Raw genomic sequence first — 26,682 nt, 5'->3', positions numbered from 1 at the left:
AGTGATAAATTTGTAATAGATACTGTTGTTGATTTATGTTGCCAGCATTCCCAACGTTTAGTACAAATGGTTTATGTAAAGTTTGGTCCTTCTGATTCTGCCTGTGCAATCTCGAAGCACGGCGCAAACAATCTGTTCCTACCTAAAAGGGCAAAGTTATAAAGATGGGATCAATGGCCTCGAAGGCACCACCCCCCTCCCCAAACTTCTCATTCCAACACAGCCCAGACGACACAGTGCAATCAGTCTTCAACTACAAGGAAAAAAAAAAAGTTATGCGAAGTGTACAGAAACAGTAACATGATAAAGCACCAATGAAGAAACAAACAGTAACTCCAATTCAACTAAGCAAACAATGCCCAGAATAAACCGCAGAAAAGAACAGCAAAACAACTGAGCAAGATGTCAAGAAAAGTTGGGGATGCTCCATCACACCGGATGCACAAGACTAAACAACCATCTGTCAGAAGTGGCAGGCAAATCATTAAATAAAGGCATCAACATTTATGCCGTGGTAGTGTCAGGGAACAGATAGAGTGACCTTATGAGGTCTACCCCGACCTGTAACATTTTAAGGCAGCGTTGAGAGAACGCGCATCCCGCGCACAGAGGGAGCACTACGCAGAAAAAGGACAAAGAACAGCGACGAGCTGCATTACAGCAGCTGCTTCTAAGCAAAGCAGCGTGCAGCACGTTTTCCAAAGTGACCAGGAAATGCTCCTCTAGCCCAAAGCCAAAGCCTTTCAGGAGTGCACTGTTCCGGAGACACCCCTCTTCACTGCGGTGCTCAATGTGGGGGACCGCCTGACCCATAGGATGCTGCAGGTCTTGGCTTTACAGAACAAGAAATCCAGCACAAACTGGAAATGCTGCACTCAAACAAGGGCCATCTATGAAACCCCCAGGCACCCGTTCCCGTGTGGCAGGGCTCCTTCTTTTATTGTAGAAGGACCCCGGGGCCAAGAGGCTCCTGATTTCCTTTCTGATTCTCCATCAGTGTTCTTGCCACCAGCACAAGGTGGTCCCCGATACCAACTGGTCCTCTCCAGCTGCCCCAGGGTGCAGACTCATCACACAAACGCAGCCCAGTTCACCCTGTTAGCCAATATTGGCTTTGGTCTGGGGGGGAATCTTACTGTTTAAATTCCTCGGGCTTGCCCCTTCCCAGTGTGGTGACTTATTTGTCCAGACCAAAAGCAATCCAGAGAAGCCAATCAGCAGAATAAATAACGTGGAAACAGGTGTAATGTCTAAAAAGAACAAACATGTAAGTAACAATTGTCTATGAAGCCCAACATCCGAGAGCTGCTCCGCATTTTGTTGAAACTCCTAAAGCTTGTAATGTCAGAGCGAGCTAAGGACACGCTCAGTGCATTCCAGGATTTGGACCACTGTGTTCAAGATAACATTTTCAGGCTCTCTCTGAAACTCTCATCCATTTTCCCCCTCATCATTATTCTGATGCGAGAAGCCTCTTGCTATTACTCAATTCTCAGCTGTCCAAAAGGAATTCTGAGAGCCCATGTAATGTATTTGCAGGAAGAGGACTGGGAAATAACCAGTTCCTGATTAACTACACATCTAGAAAAAACCACTGGCTTCAGACTGATGTGATCTACAGTGTGGGGTCCTGGAGTATTTCATAGCATAAACAGCAGAGATCTGTAGAGCTCTAGATTTGAAAGAAATGAAGAGTGACTTACCAGCTCAGAAATTTATCATCTGTGGAGAATAACACTGCAACACTTCGGTAGAGATGGGGTCACACAACAAGAGTTTTTATACTCAGGAACAGCTGTTTTTTGTTGTGTTGGTTTTTTTTTTTAAGCCCTCCAACTCACATGTGCACGTCTTCCCCCACGTTTTAATTACACTAAAATCCTGCACTTCATATGCAATTATCTTTTTTCTTGATGTCCGAAGAAGTGGTTGTTGTTCCTCCGTGCACACTCTGCATTGTGAAGGTACTGTAACCTGGTCAGTTCTTGCTACAGCATCATTCACAGTTCGAAAAGCATATTTTCAGCTGATTAAAGTGAAACTTGCTATTTACACATGTGCTAGTTTGGAATCAGGAATCATTACTATTTCAAAGAGATTGGTATGACCCTTACCACTCTAGAGAGAAAGGGAAGGATAGCAAAGCAAAGATTATCCACCTCAAAAAGGTTGACTTTTCAGTTGAACGCCATTCTCCTGATGTAAGATTCAGAGATCCTTCAAACCCAAGATAAAAGCCTCCAAACTTAACTTCCTCCGGAACAGAAGTGCAAAGATTGCTTGATGCTAGCACTATGACCATGTCCAGAAGATGTCCAGGAAACCCAAGGCACAGTTGGGCGATAAACAGCAAGGTAACCAAAAGCTTCTATGGGAGGTTCTAGATTGCCTATGCAAGACAGCTCTGCAGCCCCTGTCCTTCACAGCAGCCAGTGGTGCTCCAAACGAAACAAACAAAACAATTACTCCCCCTTGCTACCAGAGGTAACCTCTCTACAACACCATGGGTTTTTTTCCAAATGTTATAAGCCAAAAAGTTATTTTACAACAACAGAATGGCTAAGTCAAATTAATTTGGCAGCCTTTTCCATAAACGAGTAGGCTCCTGAAGATCTTGTAACTAACCTGTAGGCAATACAGTGAAACGAAGACATTCACCAACAACAGATGTTCACAAACACCCTGCCCTGGAGAGGTCACTGCTGCTTCAGTCCTGCTGCTCGACGGCTGCTTTTGAGAGCGCTTGTTTGTCGTACGCACGTCAGTTGTCATCTGGATGCATCTCAACGCGGTGCGAAAGGCAGCCATACCTAGGCATCCTTGGAAGAAGCATCCAAGAGCCAACTGATGGAACATGCTGAGTTTTCTTTGCAGCTCCTCCCATGACACCTCTCGAAAATAAGAGGATGTTTAAGTCTTTTGTAGCAAAAAAAACCCTGAGAGAATCATCCATCTCATCATTCTCTATTGTCATCTGCTCATAATATAGTAACAATGGAGTGATACTTTAATTTTTATTAAAGGCAGCCAACCTTGCTTGTAAGAAACCTAAGTGCTTTCATTAAATGAACACTGAATCCTCTAAAAAAAAAAAACCCTCATTCTTAGAAGGCGTACTGCTGAAGACACTCAGTGCGTGGAGCCATTTTGTGTAAGTGTGTCCTACATCATGTTAAGACCAACAGTGATGCCATTTGGTTTATAATTTCTCTTTTAGTGTAATTTAGGAAAATTCTATTTTCATTCCTGAGTAGCAAATGTTGTATTTCTCCGAAGACGAACAGACAATGCTTCCGTTGGCACTAAACGAATCCTCCCACAGAGTGCACACAGTGTACATTCAATTTTATTTTTACCAATGCTGAACCACAGCCAGTAGTGGTAACAAAGCCCACAGACTGGAGAAATTTGTTTGTGACTGATTCAGTCGAGTTGTGTGACAACCACAGTGTTACTAAGGCACTCCGGTAGTTCCAGTATATTCTATCCTGTGTCGCTCTCCGACACCCAGTACTTTTACACCAATTCCTGCTTTCTCCTCTGCAACTCCATTCAGCTGAAGATAAATAGCACACAGTAGCCAGTTTTAAGAAGTCAAAGCCCTTTTGAATTTCAGAGGGTAACTTTTGTTCATGTTAACCTTTTTATGCTACGAACTAACACTTGGTTAGTGAGTATAGCTGCTGCATGACAATTAGTCACCTAACGATGCACACAAGCGTTGCAGCAGTTGCCCCAATACACTTTGGCTCATGCTGCAACAGCCTAGCTGTAACGCCTGGTTTTGCAAACTTCTTGCTTTAAAGAACAGGCTGGTCTCTGCAACAGACATGGAAACCTCCTCACCTTTTCTCAATTTACAGTCTTTTCTGATTAGGCATATCTAGTTATTGCTGTGGAGGTCAAGTTTAATGGAGAGTTGGAAATTAGCCATGCAAGAAGCTATATGACAGTCTTAATGAACTTTCTCCAGAGGGCAAATCTTTCCACAGAATCACCTATCAGGCTTCTTCTGAAAGGAAAAAATACGTTAAAAGAAATATTTGAAAAAGACAACTAGGCTCACAGTATGGTCACAGTTTTATATCCCTACATAATGCAGCCACACAAGCAGGGGTTTTTTTGTTTTCTTTTAAAAAGCTGAGGGGATAAAGGCAAACAAATACTTGCAAATTAGTCTCCTGCTTGTTTGTTAGTCCTTTACTGATACCAGCGAGCTCCACTTATTTAACTAGAATAACTGCAACTCACGACGCAGTCCCTTGGATTTGGAACACACCCAAAAACTTATCACTCAGCATCAATATTACGGGATCACCACAATCATGACATCCATTCTGCCCAAAAGCACCGAACTTCTGAACTAACTTTTAGAGGTATCTCTCTGTACCTATGTGTTATATCTTACAGCAGCCTTGCACCAGATAATTGAATGCACATAGTAAAGAAAAGCAATACATGAAACAAAGTAATTTATTTCATGTGCATGAAAGTTTTCTTGCTGTGTATATACAAGCCTTACCAAAACCTTAGCCAAATTTAAGGCTGACGAGCGCTAATTATACATCACTAAGTTACCAGGACTGCTGGCATCCTCTGATTTTTAAATAAGTGCTTAATTGCATGAACAGTTTTATTACAAGCATTAAAAGAGAAACTCAACATCTGTTGTACATACTGAAATCAGTTATATCCAAGTTTAGGCATTATGAATCAGCTGGAGTGACTCAAAATTGTTACAGACTTCTTCGAGAAAGAACTCTGCAGGTTCTTTTCCCCAAACATAAGCACAATAAGTTCAGAGGTAAACATCAAATTTGACTCGTGAGTCACAAGTCATTAAAAATGCCCTCAGACCCCAACTATTTCTTGCTCTCTGAATCACATGAAACTTAAGCCAAGTCAAAAATTCGCTGAAAACTAACAGACTTTCTAGGATACGTAGCACGCACGCATTTGTTCTTGGCCTGCTTCAGAGGGAAAAGCGCTCTGACTCAGTTAAATCAGCTCCATCACACCCACGTATAGCAACACAGCAATATCACCCAGACTGCTAATACTTCGCACACAAATCCTGTATAATTGGAATTCTGCTTTCCACTCCGGTATCTGTGCTGCTGAAACACGGCCCAACCAGGCAGGAAGGACTGATACGCATCTAAATACGCACTTTGCGCCGGAAAAAGCCACACGCTCCATGTTACCGTAGTTCTTCAAGATCTGCCCCAAGATGTAGGTATTTTCAGCCCTCACTCTGTAGGGGCTTTAATGGAAAGGGAAGCCTTGAGTTGGGCTGTGTCTCAGGTAAATTTTTTCTAACGCATTCAAACTCAGAATTGACACATCAAGTTTAAATAACCCAACAGTGGTCATTTTAACTAAGTTCTTGCTTCCTCCATTTGGCACCAGCTTAGACAACAAGACATAGATGTCCCTACTCCTGTGAGCGATAGAGGCGAGGAGATGATCATCAGCATCTGACTTTTGGGTTCTGCCTCTCAAGGGTCTGGAAGGGCTAATGCCCACTGACCAATAACAGCTGCATTTACCAAACCTTAGCACACACAGCTGGAGAGCGTGCTGCAGAGACCACCCAAGGTGCAACGTAACCACTGTTTTACAGGACAAGCTTGGGGAACTTAATCCTAATTCGGTATTATTTTCATAAAGAAAGATTAGAGGAATGGAGGAACCTGTGACCAAACAAATTGCATGTATGGATAAAACCAAACAAGATTACAATGAAGATTAGGAAATCAAAGTACAATACATTCCAACTTCTATTCTTTTATAACTCTGTATAACATAAGCAAGAGACAAGAAGCCCAAAAAAGCATTTTTTTTACCAAAAAAAAAAGAAAAATCACAATACCCTGAGAATATCTGTCTAACCAAGTCTACTGCCAAGTTACAGTAGAGAAGCTAAAACTTGTATTGAAACTAAGATACCAAAGTACAAAAACAAGCCACAATATCCAGGCACACCAAGCGAGACAAAACTTGGAATTACTGTTCTGTGCTACTGCCTCATAATCCTGTTGTTTCCCCACTTCTTTTGTATCAGCCTTCAACTTGTCACTACGATCACACTGCAATGTCAGAGGAAGCAAAAGCGCGGTGTTAAAATGAAACTAAACATTGTCACTGTCAGTTTGTGGAAACTGCGCTAAAATGTCACCACCGCCAATCGTCACGGCGCCAGGGCGAGACGTGGTGATGTCAGTACAGCTCACGGCAGGCCCGCCTGGCACGAGAGCTGACTGGTGCTCCCAACGCTCCCGCCAACAGCGTAAATTCGGGGCAAACTTGGCTTTGCGCGCCGCGGTAGCACTTTTTAAGCCTAAACGCGGCAGCGATGGATTTGCTGTCTTCAGCAGGTGGGATGCTGACCTCCACGGTGCGACCCAGCGGAGACTGGGCAGGGCTGGAAGGACCTGCTGGCAAACGAGAAGTCCCAGGAAGGACAGGCTGCCGTGTAAGGGCTGGAGAGGGACAGCACTGCTCCCAGGGACAGGGATGTGGATGGAGGGATCCACTCCATCCGATGGAGAAGTCAAGAAGCAGCATTTTAACTGCTAATTCTCCCCTGAACCCAGAGAAACTCAGTGCATGCATGGACACAGAAACGGGCCAGGAGGTGCTGGGCGAGGTGAGCTGTGCTGATGGGAGAGGAGGAGCGCAGCGAGGAAGGTGAGCACCGTGCGCCTACCCAGCCCTTCCCGAGGATCAGGGCTGCTCCAGCCCCATACACCGAGACACAGGGGAAGGAGCAGCAAGATGTATAGGCATCCCAGAATCCTTCTTCCCCTCAACATACGTATAATCATACCTACAATACGGAACAGTGTACGTATCAACTAATGACCGACGATTAAGTTCGCATAAAACACAGATATATAAATTACAGCAGAGTTACATGCTTCGATGGAGCCTTCCCTCTAAAAGCCACGACACGCTGGGGAACGCTCAGATGTTTGTGGCACAACGTGCAAATAACGTCGTTTTGCTCAGGAATAACCTTAAATCTTTTAGGTAACACGATCTGAAGAATTATTCCCCGTTCACTTCTTAAGGGACACAAACCCCATCCTTTGCTTATACGAGCGTTAAAAAAAAAAGAAAAAGAGAGGCCCGGAATTCACTAGAATATTCATCATTTCCAACCTTAAACCCACAGCGTACAAACAGACGGATCCAGCAAGTCAGAGAGCAAAGCCAATTTAATCTGTGGCTCCCCTGAGGTAAATGTAGTTCGCAGTCCTGCCCCCACCCCAACCTCAGCCATAATCCCCGCGTCCTGGAGGGAGGAAAGCACTGGAGTGAGGAAAATTCTGCGGCAGGATATAATGATCCAAAACGACAGGGACAATAATGACAATGAATTTCATGTCTCCCAGTCATGAGCCGGGGATGCTCGGCTGGGCTGACTCACACAATTAAATCGTTACAGGTACAGCGGGAGCCGCGGGTCCGCTCCGCGCGCTTTCGGGGGGGGTTGGATGCCTGCAGCCGGAGGGAGCGGAGCGCTGCGGATGCTCCGGCCCTTTTGTCCGGGGCAAGCGGCCGCCGCTGCGGGGCCACCCGTGCGGCTGCACCCTTTGACAGAGGCAAAACTGGGTTAAAGACGGGAGCCGTGTTGGGCTGTTGATTTTATCCCTTTTGAAAACGATAAGGGAGCTCTGACGGAGAAAGCGCGGCGCGACTCCGGCCACCGCGCACGAGCAGGAACCTGATGGATCTTATCAGGAAGCACCGTTTATAACGGATCGTGTTCCCTCCATCTTCCCCACTCGTGTTCATGCTCGCACCAGCAAGGAAAAATACTATGGATGGCTTCTACCGGTTCAGCCGCAGCCCGGCATTTCATTTCACACGCGTCCCACTAGAGGCAGCCAGTATCACCGTCACGAGCCCCCTGGTAGCAGGCTGCTGGTTTTCTCCAGGATTTCCCAATTACATAGAAAATGGGACAAAATGTATTTGAAAGCAACGGGATATGGAGAATAGGCACAGTATTTCCCAGGTTATACCTACAGTTAGTGTGCCTGCAAGGCTTCTTTCGTTCATCCGGCTTCAAATTTGAAATACCAAGAAATATGGTCAGCCATGTATTTCACCTGTAGAAAGTCTTTTTACTGACAATCTGTCAAAGAGTTTTTATATCCAGGGAAGGAAAAAAAAAAAAAAGTCATACAGTTGTCCGCATCTGTAATAGGGTAATACCCCTATTACAGCTCAACATTCTCAAAATATTAATTTGTCAAATATGAATTATAAAGCCGTAACATTTCATAATTCAGGACACACTCGAACACTAGGAAAAATAGCTACAAGAGCCTAAATAAAAAAAACGCATTTATTCCATTTTTGACAGCTTAATGAATGCCCTACTCTTTTGCATTGATTTTTGTGCGTGTGTGTGTCTGTGTGTGTGCACGTGTGCCTGGGAAGGATTTCTCAGGGGGTTTGCTGTAAACAAGGAAAGCTAAATCCTCTGCCAAAGCTTCTTTTTCTACCTTTAAATAACCTCCATATTAAATATTTCAGGAGAGAATATCTACAAAAATACTGAGAATGCAAAAAAAAAAGAAAAAAATTAGTTATTTTGCAGCAAGTATACTGGAAATTTATAGAACAAGACATTAAACAATCAAATACCTTGATGTGGCAAAACAGTCACAGAAGTAGTACACGTTAATTCCTGCTTTCATAAAATAGCAGTAAATTCAAAGAGCAGGGTCAACAAAGCCCTAAAAAAAAAAAATAATCTCAAATTCATGACTGATTCCAGAACACAAAATTTTCCTTACACACCTAAAGGCTCATCTTGCAAGGCAAAAATATGCTAACGAAAGAGTCTGCAAGCACCTAGAGACAGAAAAATAATGCATCTTAAAAAAAGAATTGTGCCACTTAGAATTTCTAAGCACTTCAAATTGAAATATTCTGGCCAGTTGGATCTCTGCTTTAATGGTTTTCCTAGTTCTTAATATAACAAACTATGTAGAATTTAAATGGAGATTAATTCTTCCATTTAAAGTGCTTTAAAATAATTCTGCCTATGATCTTGAGATCTCAGCCTAGCTTCTCCATAGTGCCTCTTCTCTGGTTTTCCTTGAGCTACATAAGTGGAACTGACAGATCACTGCTCAGATAGCAGCCACGTTCTTCCCCCAAAATGTTGCCTTTTTGCTATTCAGGAGTATCCTAATACCAACAAATGCTAAATGAAGTCTGACATGTACCCCTAAGAAACAAACTTGTAAGTTGTGGCTTCAAAGAAAACCTTGAATAAATAGGACACATTGTGTACACCCAGGCTAACATCCAACATATGCTTTAGTTTCCTGATGCTGAGACAGAGCAAGAATAGCCTCTGGTAAAGTCTGTGATTTGCTCTTGCTGGTACTTCCAACATTTATAATGTACCATTTTCTTTTTGCCTCTATAAACAATTTAAAAAATGTAATTAAGAAGACCACAGCAACATTTCAGAACACAACAGATTCATGAATAATGGATTATCTGACATGCCACTGGTCTGATCAACAATTACAAAACAAAACGAAGAGCATTCCCAATCTTTCCTTTGGAAAAGAGCATCGGCACCAATAAGTCATAACAGACAGGTGGTTTTATCAAATTAAAAAAAGTAACTGACATAATGAAGGTCTCCAATTCTTCCCTTTGGTGGTGGTGATCAACACACCAAAGAGCAACGTGCAGCTAATAGGTGCTATTAACGACGACAGATACAAAGGAAGCATGATGGAGACAGGAACGGGGAAAAGCAACAAAACAGGATAAAACTACATTTCACTGCACATATAGATTCAGTGAAGACACGCCATTCTTAAGAGTCCAAGTTATTTATTTGTTATTTAGGGAAGACAGAGAAGGGATGGACAGAGAAGATAAAGATATGACCTACTTTATATATAAATATATATATGTCTTATTTTCACCATTATTTAATGCTCTATTTTATGACTAATCCTTCTGAAAGAACTAAAAGGAGTTTAATTCAATCTTATCATCCTCTTCCCTACTTAAAGTTCAAGTCCCTTTTCCTTTTGTCCTCCATTCCTCTGGATTTAGGGCACAAAAGTATATCAGTAAAATTCAAGTTTAATAATTCACAAGATCTAAAGCAAGCTTGCTGAAACATTGACTTAAAAGAAATTTACCATGGACAGAAAGCAGGTTAATTGATCACGATACAATAATTAATGTGTTACAACACGGCATGAGCCCATCTACACCACGGGGCACAGGCTGACCTACAGGAGCCACTGCAGACAAAATTCAGTTCTGGAATGTGGCATCTTCAGAATCAATTTAATGTTGCAGTTGGAAAGTTTTTAGGCTGGACTAGGTGCAGCCTCAAAGCATCCAAATGTATATTATGATGTCACAAATTTGATACTTTAGTCCTTCAGAACCACTGCATTCTTCTAGGAAACTGAGGTTTGAGACTTTTTTTTATTTCCACAGCAAAGCATCATTTCTTTAAATTCTGCACAGAAACGTGGGATAACTAAGTTGTAGTCTTACAAGTAAAGCAAAATAAGGCCAGATATACTAACTGGCAAGAACAAGTAGTTTCACTGGCAGCAAAACCTCAAGTCTCTTTTTGAGATCTCTCCCCAAATTAGCCTCCGAGAGCCCTGCTGGCATCACAGCCGTCCTCTGAAGGAGAGCTGTTTCCAGTCTCTGCCAGCCACCTGATTTATAAAACTTGTTTGAACAGAGTGATTACACAATCCCCTTTCTCCATTAAGCTGCTTGTCAATATTTTTACATTCCCTTTTTTTTCTATTTGACACTGCTTTGTTTCCAATACGCAGAGCGTGGGTTTGTTTCCTGTTGCTTGGGAAGGCAAGGAAACCATCAGAGACAGCTCTCAGTCATTCCCAGAGTTCTGCACAGATGTTTCCCACTAAAAGACCACATGGTATCTCGGTGCTGAATTTTCATTTATGGCAACACTGCTTACAACAAGTACTCGTCCAAGAAACTCGAAGACTAATTTTAAGGCTATCTTGCAAATGCATCTCTTTAGAATGCTGGAGTACTAAACAGCTACGATACATCCAAACTATCTATTTAACCAGAAAAAAACTCCAATAGATTATAAATAGATTTCAAGTTACTAGTGCTCTTATGAGAAGTGCAATCACAGTTAAGAGAACCACTTCGTTCTTGCATGCTCCTGGGATCCCTTAAAACAGTCTAAGGGATAGCTTATAGCAATGAAAAAATAAATCTGAATTACTTCTACAAATGCTATTTACAGCAGCTCCTGCTACAGTACACAAAAAAATACCACATAATCCCTTAACAAATTTTGCTTCTAAAATAACCTCTTAATTCCTCTAGACCTTGAAAATAAGAGACAGAAGATGCAGTCTCCATCAGAGATAGGTGAAAAATCAAGTCCATCCTTTAAATCTCACCTTACTCCCAAATAAGAACCAAAACATACATATTCTCGCACATATATATATTAAAATTTTTTTTTTTTTTCATTCTGGGCTCTGTATGAGACAACTTGCAGGTACCAACATGTGCTTTTGCCAGAAGCCTCATAAATACTATCCAAGTCCAGTGTATTTCGAGAGTCCCTCCCTTCCCAGTATAAAAGCCCCAATTGACAAGCCGATGAACAGTGTAAATGCAGCTCTAAAAAGGGAGAACTGCCTTTATAATCAATTTTCTGTGAAGACCATTCTGGCTGCCAAAAGGTCAGAAGCTACATCTTCAGGTAAAAACCAACTAGAACTCTACCACTACTGAAGTAAATCAGTATTTAAGCTACGTATTCTTTGGAGGGCTCCTCCACGCCTACAAGGAATTATGGATTTTTGCCCTACCCTGAACACATCTGACATTTTGATACTACCCAGCAGCTCCATCATCCAGAAAGTTTTACCAAAACTTTGTCTTTAAAGGGAAGTGGAAGAGGACTAGAAGAGGGAAATACCAATCAAACTAAAAACACATTGTGAAACAGTGTAGAAGTCTGATGCAAAGAAACAAAAATATTTCATCTTCTGTTTATGCCAACATAGCCAAGTGCATCAAGAACGCAGTTATGACAGTCTACCCTAGCACTCCAGCTTAAGCAGTGAACTTTCCAGCATTTAGAATTTGTAGAAGTTCAGTATTTTTCAAATACTGAAGTTCTGACAGTTTGGGATGTAACTTGCATGATGTTATAAAATACTGATACACAGCAGTTTGGATAAAGCTCAAGACACCTGTACATCAACACAAACTCCAATATTCTGGACAAGCAAAGTTTTTTTCTAAGTAGTAATTTGTCAAGTAAGCCAACTAAACCTCACCAATTTTGTTTCAGATTGTCTTGTGCATCTGTAGAGAATGAAGGGACAGAGTTAAGAAATCATTTGCTTGGAAGACCCACGGCAGCCCCTGTTGCTATACAGCTATGCTAGGGACTTACTACTAGGCTTATTCCACAGAACAAGGCAAAAAGGTTCCTCCATTCTTACATTACAAAACAAGAGTGATGCTCCTTCCAAATGCGAATACTTCTGAACAGGAAAACTGCTATTTCTAGACAACTGCAATGAGTTCTATTAAATCATCATTCTATTTTGAAGGCACATCAGAAGACTTGCAGAAAGCGTCTTTATTTTCTCCCACTCAGGTACTGATTTTGTGTAAGCATTATACACAAACACACCTAAAACTGGATGATACAATAGATTAAATAACTTGAGCTGGAGGCATTTTTCCTCTCATGAATTTATAACCCTTTATTTAAAGGGGTTTTAACAGAAACCGTTCACCTCTTATAGCAATCTCTAGTATCTGATTGTAATTACAATGAACTGTCTTTGCAGAACAACCTATTTTATTGGTGATACAGAAAGTAACTGACCCAGGCCTCATCCCACCCAGTGCCAGAGCCACAACCAGCAGCCAGGTCACCTAGACAGGTCTGAGGTTATTTGCACAGTGGAAGTGCTACAGTAAAGCATTTAACATTACTAAATGATCACACTTCCTTGACTTACAATACCTCAGAGGTTGCACTCGGTCTGAGAAGCACATAGGAAAATCATGCACAGCTGGAAAGTTGTAGGGAACCACCAGAGCACCGCTATGCTTTCACATATACTATACCTACTAGCCAGGAAGACTAATATACTCTCTCCTGCATCCAGTAACTTACTGTCGTGAAAAAACATAATTTATCTACCAAATTAATGCTTCAGATGCAAATTGAATCCTTCAAGGTGTTGTTTTTTTCCTTTGGAAAAATCAATGTACGTGACCTACAGCTGCACACTTGTGTTCCACCTCCCCCTGCCCAAAGCACAGCACAAGGTAATACCCAAGGCACAGAAAGGCAACGTACCGTCGTAGTAGACAATAGCTCCGACAAGCTCATCTTTGCGTAGCATGGGAAAGAGCTCCAAGGCTCTTGCTTTGCTAAGGACATAACTACTTTTCAGACATTGACTTCCAGCCACGAGGTCATATAGTTTTATTCCAAACCAGTAGTACGGCAACTGCCACCACCTGCAGGGAAAAAAGATTCCCCATGAAATGAAATTAAGAAGATTTAAAAGCACATGCAGACACTGTTATTGTAGCATAGAACATGTTAAGTAACACAATGGGTTGTATCATACCAGTCTTACTTTGTGCCATCATACAAATCGATGGTATCACAATACAATGTAAACATGCAAGAACTTTTGTATTGCTCACTATCATTTTCCACTGATCTACTCGCTGCAGTTAGTCAAGCAGATTCAAGGCTTTATTTATTCAAGAATTAGAATCACAAACTGGCTTTTTGTACTTTAGAGTAAGGTGAGGTATTCAAGCTGTGTTGAGGGAAGAACCAGGCTGTACGTGCAAGCTGAAAGGGTTCCTCAAATGCACAGCTTGACTAACGTCTTCTGCACAAACAGGACCAGATAAACGCAGCTGACCACTGATCTACCTAAGCTCCAGCTATTAGAAGCTCCTTCTACTAAGGCAGGAATAAAGCCACACATTAAGATCATTCAGCAAAATCTCACTGCTCTAAGCAGCCTGTTACAGGGAGTAACAGTTCTTATAGATCTAAAAACCTAACCCAAATCACTTGAAGTCTCTCTCTCATACAAGAAAACTGTTCTCTCAAAACCAAACTGTCATGTGCTGTGGAAGGCAAGTGCACCAAACACTGGTGGTTGTATGGACTAAGAATGCTATGGTAGCACGTGTTGAAGACAAGGATGTACTGGAGAGAACGGCAAGTAACATCCTGGGAACAAGAGTTCATTCCAGCTGCAAACTCCCCTCCTCCCCCTCACTGGGGTGGTAGAACAGCTGAAGTCCAAGACGTGCTCCTAGACAGCAGTGCTAGTGCTTGGTGCCATGAGAGAATTTCATGCTTCTACAATACGGCAACATCTCACCTCCTGGAGGACACAGCTTGTGGCAGGTTTAAAGACATGCTTGGAAAGAGGCACCTGGAAACTTCTCCAGGGAAATAGCTTGCTTGTCAAAAGCAATGTCAGAGAAGCAGTGTTACAGCAGAGCTTACTTGTAAACGGGCAGCATTATTGGCAAAGGAGCTGATAGGTGAGGAGCAATTTCAAGCAGATTTGCACGCTCCTCAAGTGCTTCTTTCACCATCTTGTACTGAAAAATACAAGAGTACACGTGAATCTCATGTTACTCTATTTTGTCTCCATGTGCAGCTGTTAGTAAGAAACTGTTTATCAAAGAAAACATCTTGCATAATTTTTACTGTTCTTTCAGAAATACACTGAGATTTGCTGAAAAATTCAGAAGTTGAGGAAAATGTTTCCCAAGAAAATTAAGTTTCACGTTGATGTTTTGTCAGGTCATTTGAATAATTTTTCATTTGAACGTAAAGTGTAATAAGCCAACTGCGGGCAGGAGGCACTTCAGGAGGGCTGGAACGCATCCCACCGCATAGCTTCTGTGCTGATTCCCACAATTAAACCCCACACTAACTCCGAGCTGCAAATGCAGAAGTGTTCTTCTCCAAATCAATCAATATGAATCAATATGAAGTTGTTCTTTGGCAAATCAGGTTGATTTCTACAGCTGAGTAACTGCATGTTTTATATGTTTTTCCCTGAGAAGTCACTGTTTCTGTAGCAGTATTCTAACCAGTAAAACATATTTTTTTAAGTTAGAGAGGTTTCAATGAGGAGACAAATCGATTTCTCCAAATAAGAATATCACGCTTCCACCAACACAAGAATACATAAAAGCATTTATATATAATCACTCATTTACCACATTTTCTTTCCCTATTCCAGAATAAACAGGACAACCGCTCACTCCCTCAAATTCTGATCACGATAGGTAGGAAGCTCTTTTTATCCTGAAGTCAGCCCTGTCTCTGCCTGCCTTCCCCAAAATATACATGCTCTTCAAGGTATGGCAATTAGATTGCCCACAGAAGAACTGAGCAAAAGGCAGCAGCACTGATTTCCCTCATCTGGAAAGCTCAACTGGAGGAGACACTTTCTATGCACAGTGGCTGTGGAATACAACAGTCAAGTACTGAAAAAATAAAAAGGAGACTGGGATATAATTGGGATAGGGGAAGCGTCTACTAGCAATTTTTGCTTAACAACCAGCATAAACAATTACCTGCTCAAAATCCAACTTCATGATGGCCTTCTGAAGATATCTCACTCCACCGTGGATCAATTTAGTACTCCTGCTGCTGGTCCCTGATGAGAAATCATCTCTTTCTAGAAGGGCTGTTTTTAGTCCTGTGTTACCAGAAAAACCAAATTAACTTCTTAAATTACACAATTTGTATGTAATTCATTAAAGACACTTCTCTAGGGTAGAGACAATCACAAGAAAAATTACTCTGTACATGGATAAATTTGTATTCAAAGTGTAGTGCACTGTCTATATTGTAATGAAAAATTTTAGCCTCCTTCCTAAGGGAAAAGTCAAAACAGAACTTAAACAGAAGCACATTAAAACCTGGATATTTCACAATAGAAAGGCATTACAGCACATTATAGGGGCCATGCTCCCTCAAGCAAATTATAGTTCATATTCATGGCAGGAACAGAATATTTTCATGAATACTTTTAACTCTTCACAGCAGAGAGCTCTAAACCTATCACAGTAACAGTTTAACCAGCACACCAGAGGTGGACAACTGGCCTCTCGGTCTGCTTACGAGGTGCCCAAAGCCAGAGGAGAGCCAGCCATGGGCATGCCCACCACCCAGGGAGAGCCCACAGCATGACACACAGACACAAAACGTTAGCTATGAGATATTGGAATCATAGAATGGTTTGGGTTGGAAGGGACCTCAAAGACCATCCAGTTCCAACCCCCCTGCCATGGGCAGGGACACCCTCCACTACACCAGGTTGCTCAAAGCCCCATCCAACCTGGCCTTGAACACTTCCAGGGATGGGGCAGCCACAGCTTCTCTGGGCAATTCCTGCTCCAGTGCCTCACCACCCCCAGAGGGAAGAATTTCTTTCTTAGATCTAATCTAAATCTCCCCTCTTTCAGTGTAAAGCCATTGCCCTGTGTCCTGTCACTACATACCCATCAGCACCACAGGACAAGTACATGGCAATCTTTCACAGTCTGTGTTACAGAAGTTAGCGTAACAGACCCCCTCCATCACTGGCATAATTTTAAAGTCAGGCAGGCAAGGCAAAAAGTGAATTAAATTCAGTGACATTGCTAACAAACCCAACAGCAACAGGATGACGATGCAAACCCAAGGAGAAGAGCACCGTCTGCATCACAAGTTATCCCTTGGGTCTTTCCTCCGCCCTCTTTGAGGGGTGCTTCATGGTGTTGGTTGGTGAACATACATTGTCACATCTATCGGCCTCCCAAAACTTTTATGTCCATAAAAAAATAATCTAATTATTACTGGTAACTTGCAAAGATCAGAGTAATTTATTTTTGTCAAATGTGACTGAAGATTAATGGATACAATCAGAAATAATTTGGTGAAGATATATCAAACACATGAAAAGCAAAATTTGTTGTTAAGCGAAGCAAACATAATAAAAGAGCAAGTTCCATGAATGAACAATAACAATACACAATTCATTAACCAAATGCCTAGGAATATTTCACACTTCAGATACCTACTGATATAATCAGAATATTTAGTAAGAGGATAAATATAGATTACCTATAACAACTTCTGTATGCTTTACAACTGCATTTTCTACCACAATATAGCAGAGGCAGAAGTGAAAAGATCCCAAGTTATCTTTATAAACATAAGAAAAAAATTAATAATCAGATTTAAATCTGTATGTATCCACCAATGGTGCAGACCTTACTGCTTGATCCATTTCAAAATTATCACACCTTCTGGATAAATATTTTCCAAATCAAGCTACAAAACACTCCTGGAGTCAGGTTTTCCCTCTTATTTCCGAGGTATATCTACAGGTTAAGGAACCTAAAGAAATCTATGGCTATCTGCTGTGTTTTACACTGTATTTTTTTTCCATTTTAGTTCCAAAACCAAGATAAGGTCTACAAACACAGAAACTAAGGCAGGCAACTGCATGCAAGCACCTAGGCAATAAAGACTCTGCTGAAACAACAAAATGCAATGACATTTTTTCTTCAAGTTTGTTTTAGCTGCTGAGAACAGGAAGTTTTATAACCAGGCATGCAGAGTACACCCTCTCTGACTTCAAGTACTTTTGAAAAGCCAATCTGATAAATTTATTATAAGCCATGTAATCCAAGAGTAAGAATGCAATTAAATTTTCAAGCCTTACCTCTCGTGACTGCATCTAAAGCACAGCCACATCCTGTTGCTCCTCCGCCTATAACAAGGACATCAAATTCATCCGTGGTTTGCAGCGCCAAAATCTGTTGTTCTCTTGTAGGGAAATGGTTCTTTACTGGGACAGTCACGGCTTCTGCGGCTTGAGCATGCACAAAGGTACCCTACGAAGATTAAAAGCAACATATGAGCATCTGTATTTATTGTATACACACGTGTGTGTACACATACACAACCAAATCACAGTATTTTCTATAACCATAAAGGTAAACGCAAATATTGCCAGTCACTTTACCTGTATTCAATAACAATATTGTATGAAAACATTACGGAGCAAGAGACAGGACTAAAACCATAAAGGGTTAGCACACATTTACTTCATCTTGCCTACTTCAATATAATGCTGTACTCAAGTGCTACTACCTATATTAATTATTTCTAGGAAGAGTCTTCTGCTTTGTCTAATGTCACAGGAGGCTCAGGACACATGGTTAGGCTCTCAACTCTCTACCAAAAAAAAAAATCCACCAAAGCAAAGGATTTAAAGACAAATGTACATTTTATATTTTAACATTAATTACTTGTACAGTGGCATTAATCTAAGGTCAAATTTGATCAGGTTCATGAGACAAGGCAGTTTACTGTCAAATAAAACACCAAAGAACTACTATTTCCATATTCTTTTTCAAAATCGTACAAGCAAAGCAATTTATACCCTACAGCATGCTAAAATTCAACTTTTCTGTAAAGTGACAAAACTTATTGATGTGGAGTTCCCAGACAAGTTCAGATTTTACCAGGATGGCTTTGAGAATCTCTCCAGTACTCTGCCTGATACTCCACCAGCCCCTGCTGGTCTCCATTCAGTGACCATGGTGAGACAGGCTGACGAGCTTGCTCAGTCAGCTAATATGGACCAGGGTTTACATTTTAAGGTTTTAACCAGCTTCTGAAGGCTCTCTTCAGGTATCATTAACTTAAAGTGAATTCTGAAAATCTTTGCAGTTGCAGGAAACCCCAAACCCTACTACTGGTCACACATTTCATAATAATAATGTTCATGAGAGCCATCACTGTGTGTTACTGTTCTTCACACTAATTGTGCATACGACGGGCTGCAGGCAGATATCAGGGTTGTTCAGCTAAACAGGGTGCAAGACCACAAAACCCACACTTGCCTTCTCTTTGCTTTCAGCTCCAGCTTTGCTTCTTGGGAGGCAAAGAGCTGGAACAAGTATTCCTCGTTCACCAGTGTTCCTCATTCTGCACAAAACTAGACAATCAATTTTTCTCACCACTGTATTTTAAGACCTGAAGGACCCATGTTTTCCACAGCCATCACCTGTACCTAAGCACACCTGGCAGACAAAGCACCTGCATTTACAATAGGATGGGTAGTCGAGGCACCAGCCACCCAGCCAGAACACGGGCAGGACACCCCAGCTTGGCAGCAGACCCCCACAACCTTGAGAGCATCCCTTGAGCCAGCTCTGTTCAGAAACAAAGAGATTTTGGTGCTCTGAAGTTTGTTTGATTGAGAGGAGTGCTCCAATTAGTACCCAGCACTTCCAAAGGAACTGTTTTAACCGCTACCAATTTGAAACACGTACGGGAAAATAAACACCTACAGTACCCAGGCTAGGACAGAAGGACCAATTGTACATTATGTACAAGGAATGGCTCACAGTGAAACCCAGAGCAGTCCCAAGCAGATAGCCACCGGTGTAGCGAGAGCACAGAGATTAGCACTGGAATATAAGGGAAGTGATTAGCGCTCTAGGAATTGATGTAGATACGATTCATCTTGCTGTCAATTAAATGCGAGGGTGAAGAAAAGCTGCACACAGGGATTCCATCTGCAATAACGTGATTAGTTTGGCAGTGAACAAGTATGTTTACTGAAATAAGCAATTGCTGTTTATATCTACAATTTCTCAGGCAAGAGTTCCTTGAATGGTTTTGATTACACTCTTAGCAAGAAGAAATTTAGTTTGGCAGTTTGAATTCAATCATGAAGTTATAGAGTGATCTAGTAATCCATAAGCAAGAATTTTTGTTAATTTGCTAATGCAAATCTCCAGGTAGGTTTCCAAGTCAAATTCATCATCTTTTTTTTTTTTAAAAAAAGGAAGTAATTAAACCCTCAAAGCAGGCCCCGATGCACCATCATATCACGCTCCGTTGGATTCACCTCGATGAGCAATTCCTACTGGCCAACAACGTACTTCCACCCAAAGAGAGAGAAGGATTGCCTGGTGGGATCGGTTAGGAACAGACAGCAATCCCTTAGAGCCCCAAACAAAGCAAGGCTTTTTCCCTTCATGATTACGGAGGAGGGGGAATCACCGGCAGTCTCCAATCCAAACTGGGCACACCAAACACCCACACCATAACTCGTACTGGTCCGCTTGGCTGAATGCACTCAAAGGCACAGAAAGCAAGAAGGCAGCAATTCGGTCAACATCTACAGGAAGCAAGAGAGTCTGGTCTTCCCATTTCTCTGTCACCATTAGCGTTAAAGTACTGGTGAAACAGCTAGCAAAGGCTGGCTGCATCACTTCTGCCATTCGGGTATCTGAATATTTGAGGCCAAATCAATCAATGATGTACATAGCCTGTGTATTTTGTGTCTCAGAGGGGTCCAATGTCATCTCAGATGCAATTCTTCTTTTCAGGAGCCCATGATTGGTAGTTAATGTAGCATACATGGATTCACGAGTTGCTTAAAATAAAATTCATTTACACTGGTAGCACTGGAAAAAAAAAATCTAAGAGTCTATGCACACTTTTGCTTTACCCGAAAACAGTTCAGGAGGGACTAGTTTCTTCAGACCTCTGCACTACCTGCTGTGAAGAGTTTCCCAGCTGTCTCCTTTTCTCTGGAAAACGGTTTTTCTTTTTAATCTAACCAAAAGCCTCCTTGTCAGACTTATGCATTTGCTCTCACCAGTCAGCAAGGCTGTGCAGAAGGCTTGACCAGCTTCCTTAAGGGTAATGGTTATTCGATATGAAAGAACCACTCCTGTGTGTTTACTGAAAGAGGTTTTGCTTGAATTAGTGTCATTCCTACTTATTCTTATTTCCTTACACATAGCATTAAGCTAACGCAGTGGATTAATTCAGGAAATATCCCAGTGATCGGGTTACTCTAAAAGACAGAGAAGTGCAATATTCATCTATCAGCCTATGAGTTAAATTCAACAACAGTTCTGTCATGTCAACACGTGTTCCATCCTCCCTTTGCTCAGCAGGAACCGTGTGCTGTCAAGAAACCCAACACACAATAAGGGCAATTTACTGGACTGCTTGTATGCCTGCCCATGCCATACAGAGATATAAATTCTCAGGTTATATTGCCTCAACTGCTGCTGCAGAAACGTGCTCCAAAATGTCCGTGTGTGTAGAAAAATAAGTCATGACAAAAAAAATCTCGAAAACCTGGACAGATCTGAATCAATGGAGTGTTTTATTTCCGAGGTGTAACCACTTCCCAGCTGTTCACGTACGGACAAGGCTACCCGTGCTAACCGTGCCATCCGCCTCGCAGTCAGGCTTTGACTCTCAAACCCAGCAAGGACAATTTAAATTTCAGCATCAGAAACCACCAATACTCATCCCTTTCAGTAGGCAAACCACTCACTAGTATGCTCCACTAACAAATCCAAACCATCTCCCACCCATTCTCAAGGGCCAGAACTTTACCACCCCTCAGCTTCTCTCTTGGAATCACTCGAGACAGCCAAGTTCCACAGAAACATCAACCACCAGCTGAGTGACCATGGAAAACAAAGACAGATCAACTGGACTGCATGTTCGGGATTATCAGCCAGCCAAGGACTTCATTCCATAACTGGGTGCCCCTAATTCCAGATGCCAGCCACAGCACAGACATCCAGTCACCGAGCGAAGCAATATGAACTAAAAAACTGAGCATTTTATTTCTGTCTTATTACGTGATGGATTCTGTTCTTGAAACAACAACAGATTTCCTACAGTGTGTAGCCAATTAGTGCACATCTTGGGGCAATATCCTTCCCTGGCAAAGGAAGACAAGATCTCTGCCCTAGCATACATTTGATTGGCAGGCATTATTAAAAAGAGGACACTTGGGCTGGGGGACATGCCCACAGCTTAGATATGTCAACACGGCAAACGGACTGTCCTCCTTTGTGTCAATCCCTCCAGTTACGTTCCACCTGCTGCCCTATATTAGGTGTTTAAGGCAGCGGCTTTAAGGGACATCACATGGGAAATGTGCAAGTTCGTACAACATGAAAACAACACTCTGTTCACTTGACAGATCCATTTGCTTACACATATGCTGGAAATCTTCAGATCCTTTGTAGGCTGATCCTACACAATAGGTTTGGAAATTGGAGGACAAGTGATTATTTCATTTTGACACCACAATCACCTTCTGTGAAACTTTGGTTTTTAGTCTGTCTCTGGAAATTCATAATGGCCATCCATTCCCAGAAAAATGGGAACTCCCTGAATTCTGGAATACCGCACATACAAGTGATTTATCCAAATCCCTTTTCACTTCCAACTCCTTCTCTTATTTAAGAGTCCTAAAATTTGAAGCTGCCATTTCTGGCAGTAATGAAGCCAGATTGTAAATCCTGTGTTAAAGACTCCAGAGAGAGTCAGAAGCAGTATTATCAGCGAGGTGCAAGACAGGCAGCCCAATGGGAAGCTCACTTTAAATGCTAGGTTTTATTTTCTGCAACGTTTTTTCTGAAGCCATAAGGATCCTGGCTTATCCACTTTCCAGTTAGGTTCCCCAGAAGTGACTCATCTCATTTGCTTTATCAATGCCTCAGCCACTACTCCTCCTCCTCACAGAAACAGCCAGAAGATTCAGATTATCATTTATTTAGATATAATACACACCTTCATGGAGCTAAGCAAGGACCACCTCCTCCCATCACCCACTGTTTCACCTGCAACTAGACCATTAAGATCCACTTCTTCTGTTCCTACTTTGAGTTTGCCCACTTTGAAGGGCAACTTGCCGCACACATGTGGTAACTACAGCAGCTCACGGAGTAGCAGCCTGCCTGGACAGAGAGCTGCCCGATTACGTTTCCAAGGTGAAATGCAAAACGAGCGCCTGCTCACCTCGCTGCTCAGACTGACACCATCCCAAAGGAAGGAGGAAGTAGCTCCTTGGGCTTAAGCTTTTCCCAAACCCAGACCGAAGCAAATAAGGCCAGAGCTCTGACTACACCTACTTCAACCAGTTTACGGAACTCTGATTGCAAATATGGTTGGCCAAGTGCGAGGTGCCAGCCTCACACCCACATCTAACACAAGATCAGAAGACACGTTCCCTTATCATAGAACCACAGAATGGTTTGGGTTGGAAGGGACCTCAGAGATCATCCAGTTCCAACCCCCCTGCCATGGGCAGGGACACCCTCCACTACACCAGGTTGCTCATACGCATCTACAAAGCCCAGACACGGTTACTTTAAAACTCTAAAGCACAGCATAATTGCATTAAAATTACAGGCATTTGTTTGCTTTAAGACAAAGAGCAGTTGTTGATCCACACCAGCTCTGCCTAAAACCAGCCCACGACACACGTTCCTTTTACCGCTTTCTCCTTGGCTCCTGCATCAAGAAGCAAGTCAAAGAGCGCGGTGACTCCGGCTCTACTGCAAGGAGCAGCCACGCCAATGAAATCTGTTTCCTACAACAGCAAGGATCAATTCCACAAACTGGCACCGGAATCTACTGCACCTCTTTCTGCTACCACTACTTTGCATCAATAGTAAGCCTCCAACACCACCCTGTGCTGCTCGGGGAATTTATTCTGTCCGTGTGCTTTAGTTACCTGGAAGACAGCACTGAAGTGTGCCTGGAGTACACCAGTGCCGTGGCTGTGCCCACCTAGGTAGAGGTCAATGCCCACCAGGAACAACAAGGCCTCACCATTGGCTTCTCTGGCACGGATCCTATCCTAAAACAGCTCTCAACTTTCTGAGCTGAACGAGAGCTGCCAACACGACTGTTTTGAAGCTGAGATTTTTCAGAGGTAGTGGTTTCACTTCAAGCTTCTAATTTGGAAAATACTGTCCAAACTCTTAGTGCTTATACTTCAATCAGTACTTTCCACTCCTCCTGCAATGAAGTAAAATCCCTAGTAGTACCCAAAGGTCACTTTTTAAAATGATTGACGAGAATCTCACTTCCCCACCAGTTAAATACCTACAATAGTGAAACATGGTTTAACGCCATCCTTCAGATTAACACCTACCGAATCGAGCGGAGAGGCTCTTGGCATTCCGTGCCAAACAAAACTATTCGTATAAGCCTAACATACGCTCAAACAGATTTTAAGTTTCATATTTTATCAGAAATCATAATTAATACTTACGTGTTTGTTTCTATACTGAGCAAATTGAGAGAGGCCAAAAACTGTTGCTATGGCACCTCCTCCAATGAGAGCAGTTCCTTTCACTGCCTTCTGAAACGCCATTTTTTACTGTAAGGAGAGAAGATGAGAATTAATAGATGGCTTTACCATGTCAGAATCCAGGCTACACAGAACAGACCATTTGTAGAAACTAATGACAATGTTGTGACAAGTTGACGCTTTGGGTAGCAATACATTAATTAGCAATTTTCATTGCAGTATTAATAATTCCTAAACAAAGTCTAGACAGAGGCAAGCCAGAGCGCTCTGGTATTTGCTGCGAAAGCTGAACGACAGGAGAGTGTTTCAATATACAAGTATATGTACACACACTGCCCATTTGAACTCTTCTGTACTGGTACATGCGACAAGCACTTACAACACTGTGGCAAAAGCAGAGCAAGAACACCCTGCCACCAGCCAGATGGCCACCAAATCCTCATCACAACACAACAGCTGATTTGCTTGACAAGATCACCTTTAGCTACCCTCCCGTCCCATCAAACTATTTCTACAGCCACAACTGCCTAACAGAACTCCATCCTGCTTTCCAGCCAGGAACTGTGACCCCAGTACTCCTTGTGTAACAGCAAAGCTTCTCCTACCCAGGATGGGCACAGTGATGCACTGCTGGTCAGGAAGCAGGTCCCTTGGGAGAGGCAGCAGCAGAGGCAGTGGACAAGACTGGGTGGCTGGAAATAAGTGCAGGACTTTATTGTCTGGCTGCAGAGGGTTTGAAGCGAGCCCTATGTGGGTCAGACAAACTCTTAAAAGACCCAGTGTTCGGATACTGAATGAGAAATTTGCATGGAACTGACCTGAATCTTAAGCAGGCACAACCTAATCCATCTTCCCAGGACGGCGGCAGCTCGCGTCGCATTAGAACACGACGCATCCAGTCTGAAGGGCTCCCGTCAGCGCTCCAAGCCCTCCGGTTACGAAGGCACCTTTGTGCCAGCCCCACATTCCCCCAGCAGTCTCCACACAAGAGATTCAGCACCATTAAGGCTTGAAGCAGAGCAGGCAACGCGCAAAGCCCCGTGCCAACGCTGGAACGCCAGCGGACTTACAACGCGGCAGGAGTGGCCCTGGGCCTGGAGCCCCCATGGCTGCCCGTCCCAGGGCTGGGCAGGGGGAGCCCGGGAGCCCTACCCAATGCCTGGCACGGGCGCTCAGCCGACACGCCAGCCCTGCTGCGGCACCACTCCGGCACGGCGCTGCACCGCGCGCCTGCTGGTCCAGAGGGCAGCCTGCCCATCCTACACCAAACACACCAGGCTGGGTTATAAACCATTACCTCTGGCAACATCCAGCTTGCTTGTCAAGATCTGCAGCAAACTACTTGCAACTGAAGAGTTATTTCTTCGGCCTTATAAATAAATTAAACATGAAATACTCTATGTTACTATACGTCTGTACGTGTTTCATCTTTTTTCTCTCCTATTAGTTCTTCCAGCTAGCATAATTGTTCTTTTTCCTTAAATAAATACACAAAAGGTTTAAGACACAAGCCAAACAAGAAAACTTCATTTTTAAGACAGTATAGGTCTCGACTTCTTTCCCTGTGCAGCTTGCTTGCAGCACACTCAGTACGGGGGAAATTCCACACGCAATTATTGTACGCAAACCTTTGACATACGATGCTGGATCTGTGTATTACATGCAAGGGATTATTGTCTAGAAGGCCAAGACTTGCCACTTCCCACAAGTTTTTCTGAAAAGCAGCATGAATGCTCTTGAAGATTCTCACCATAGCAATCTACCTTGGTATGTATGTAGAGCATCACATTTTCCATTTCCTTCACACTTTGGTCTCAAAAAAGACCAACTTCTTCTTTTCTTTATACCATGAGAGGGAAGAATAAAAGGGAAAGGCAACAGACAAAAAAACCCAAAACTATAGTAAGAGAAGTTTCTCAAAGGAAAGCTTCTGTGGAGGCCTGGCCTCCAAAGCTACAGCACTCTGAGGAGGTCTGGGACCTTGTTGCCAGGACCAGCAAGGAGCCCCGCCACCACCAGTGTGGAGCTACATGGAGTGCACTGTGCCAGGGTGCAATCTGCCACGGATCGCCAGGCTGGCACGTTGCGGCAGCCACCCCTACACCTCAGACCCCATCCTATAGGCTCATCAGCCCTCTCCCAAATTAGAAAAGTGAGAACTAACCATCAGTTAATCCCTACCACCTTAAATCTACTAAGACAACGTTTTGTAATCTCACTTCCACATACCTGAAAACGCCTACGGGTACTCACAAAGTCATAATGCCATAAGAAATCCAGTACTGCAGACAAATTAAAACGTGCAGCTGGCAAACCTGCAACTGCCATCACCACACTCATAATCTCCTGTAAAATAAAAGCACTGAGACAATCAGCATCGGTTCGTATAAGGTCTATAGCCAGGTGGAGCATATGGTGCTGGTGAATACGTACACACCATCCGAGCACGCGGTGTACTGCA

The 26,682-nt window shown here is 42.7% G+C and overlaps 1 protein-coding gene across 2 annotated transcripts in view; it reads right to left on the bottom strand.

Annotated features, from left to right (window-relative positions):
• GPD2 (glycerol-3-phosphate dehydrogenase 2) overlaps positions 1–26,682 on the bottom strand; it is a 56,823-nt gene that overhangs the window by 19,236 nt on the left and 10,905 nt on the right. For both annotated transcript variants that reach the window (XM_086615711.1, XM_086615712.1), the window contains exons 2-6: positions 24,183–24,290; positions 17,793–17,964; positions 15,655–15,779; positions 14,570–14,667; positions 13,388–13,551 (exon numbers count right to left, since the gene is read on the bottom strand). In XM_086615711.1, the coding sequence (XP_086471837.1) occupies positions 13,388–13,551; positions 14,570–14,667; positions 15,655–15,779; positions 17,793–17,964; positions 24,183–24,284 (661 nt within the window). In that variant the 5' untranslated portion in view covers positions 24,285–24,290. The remainder of the gene's footprint in view (positions 1–13,387; positions 13,552–14,569; positions 14,668–15,654; positions 15,780–17,792; positions 17,965–24,182; positions 24,291–26,682) is intronic.

The sequence above is a fragment of the Tauraco erythrolophus genome, chromosome 8 (assembly GCF_009769465.1).
Source record: "Tauraco erythrolophus isolate bTauEry1 chromosome 8, bTauEry1.pri, whole genome shotgun sequence".
Taxonomy (NCBI): domain Eukaryota; kingdom Metazoa; phylum Chordata; class Aves; order Musophagiformes; family Musophagidae; genus Tauraco; species Tauraco erythrolophus.
The sequence above is the reverse complement of the archived record's forward strand: the minus strand, read 5'-3'. Positions and strand labels throughout refer to the sequence as shown.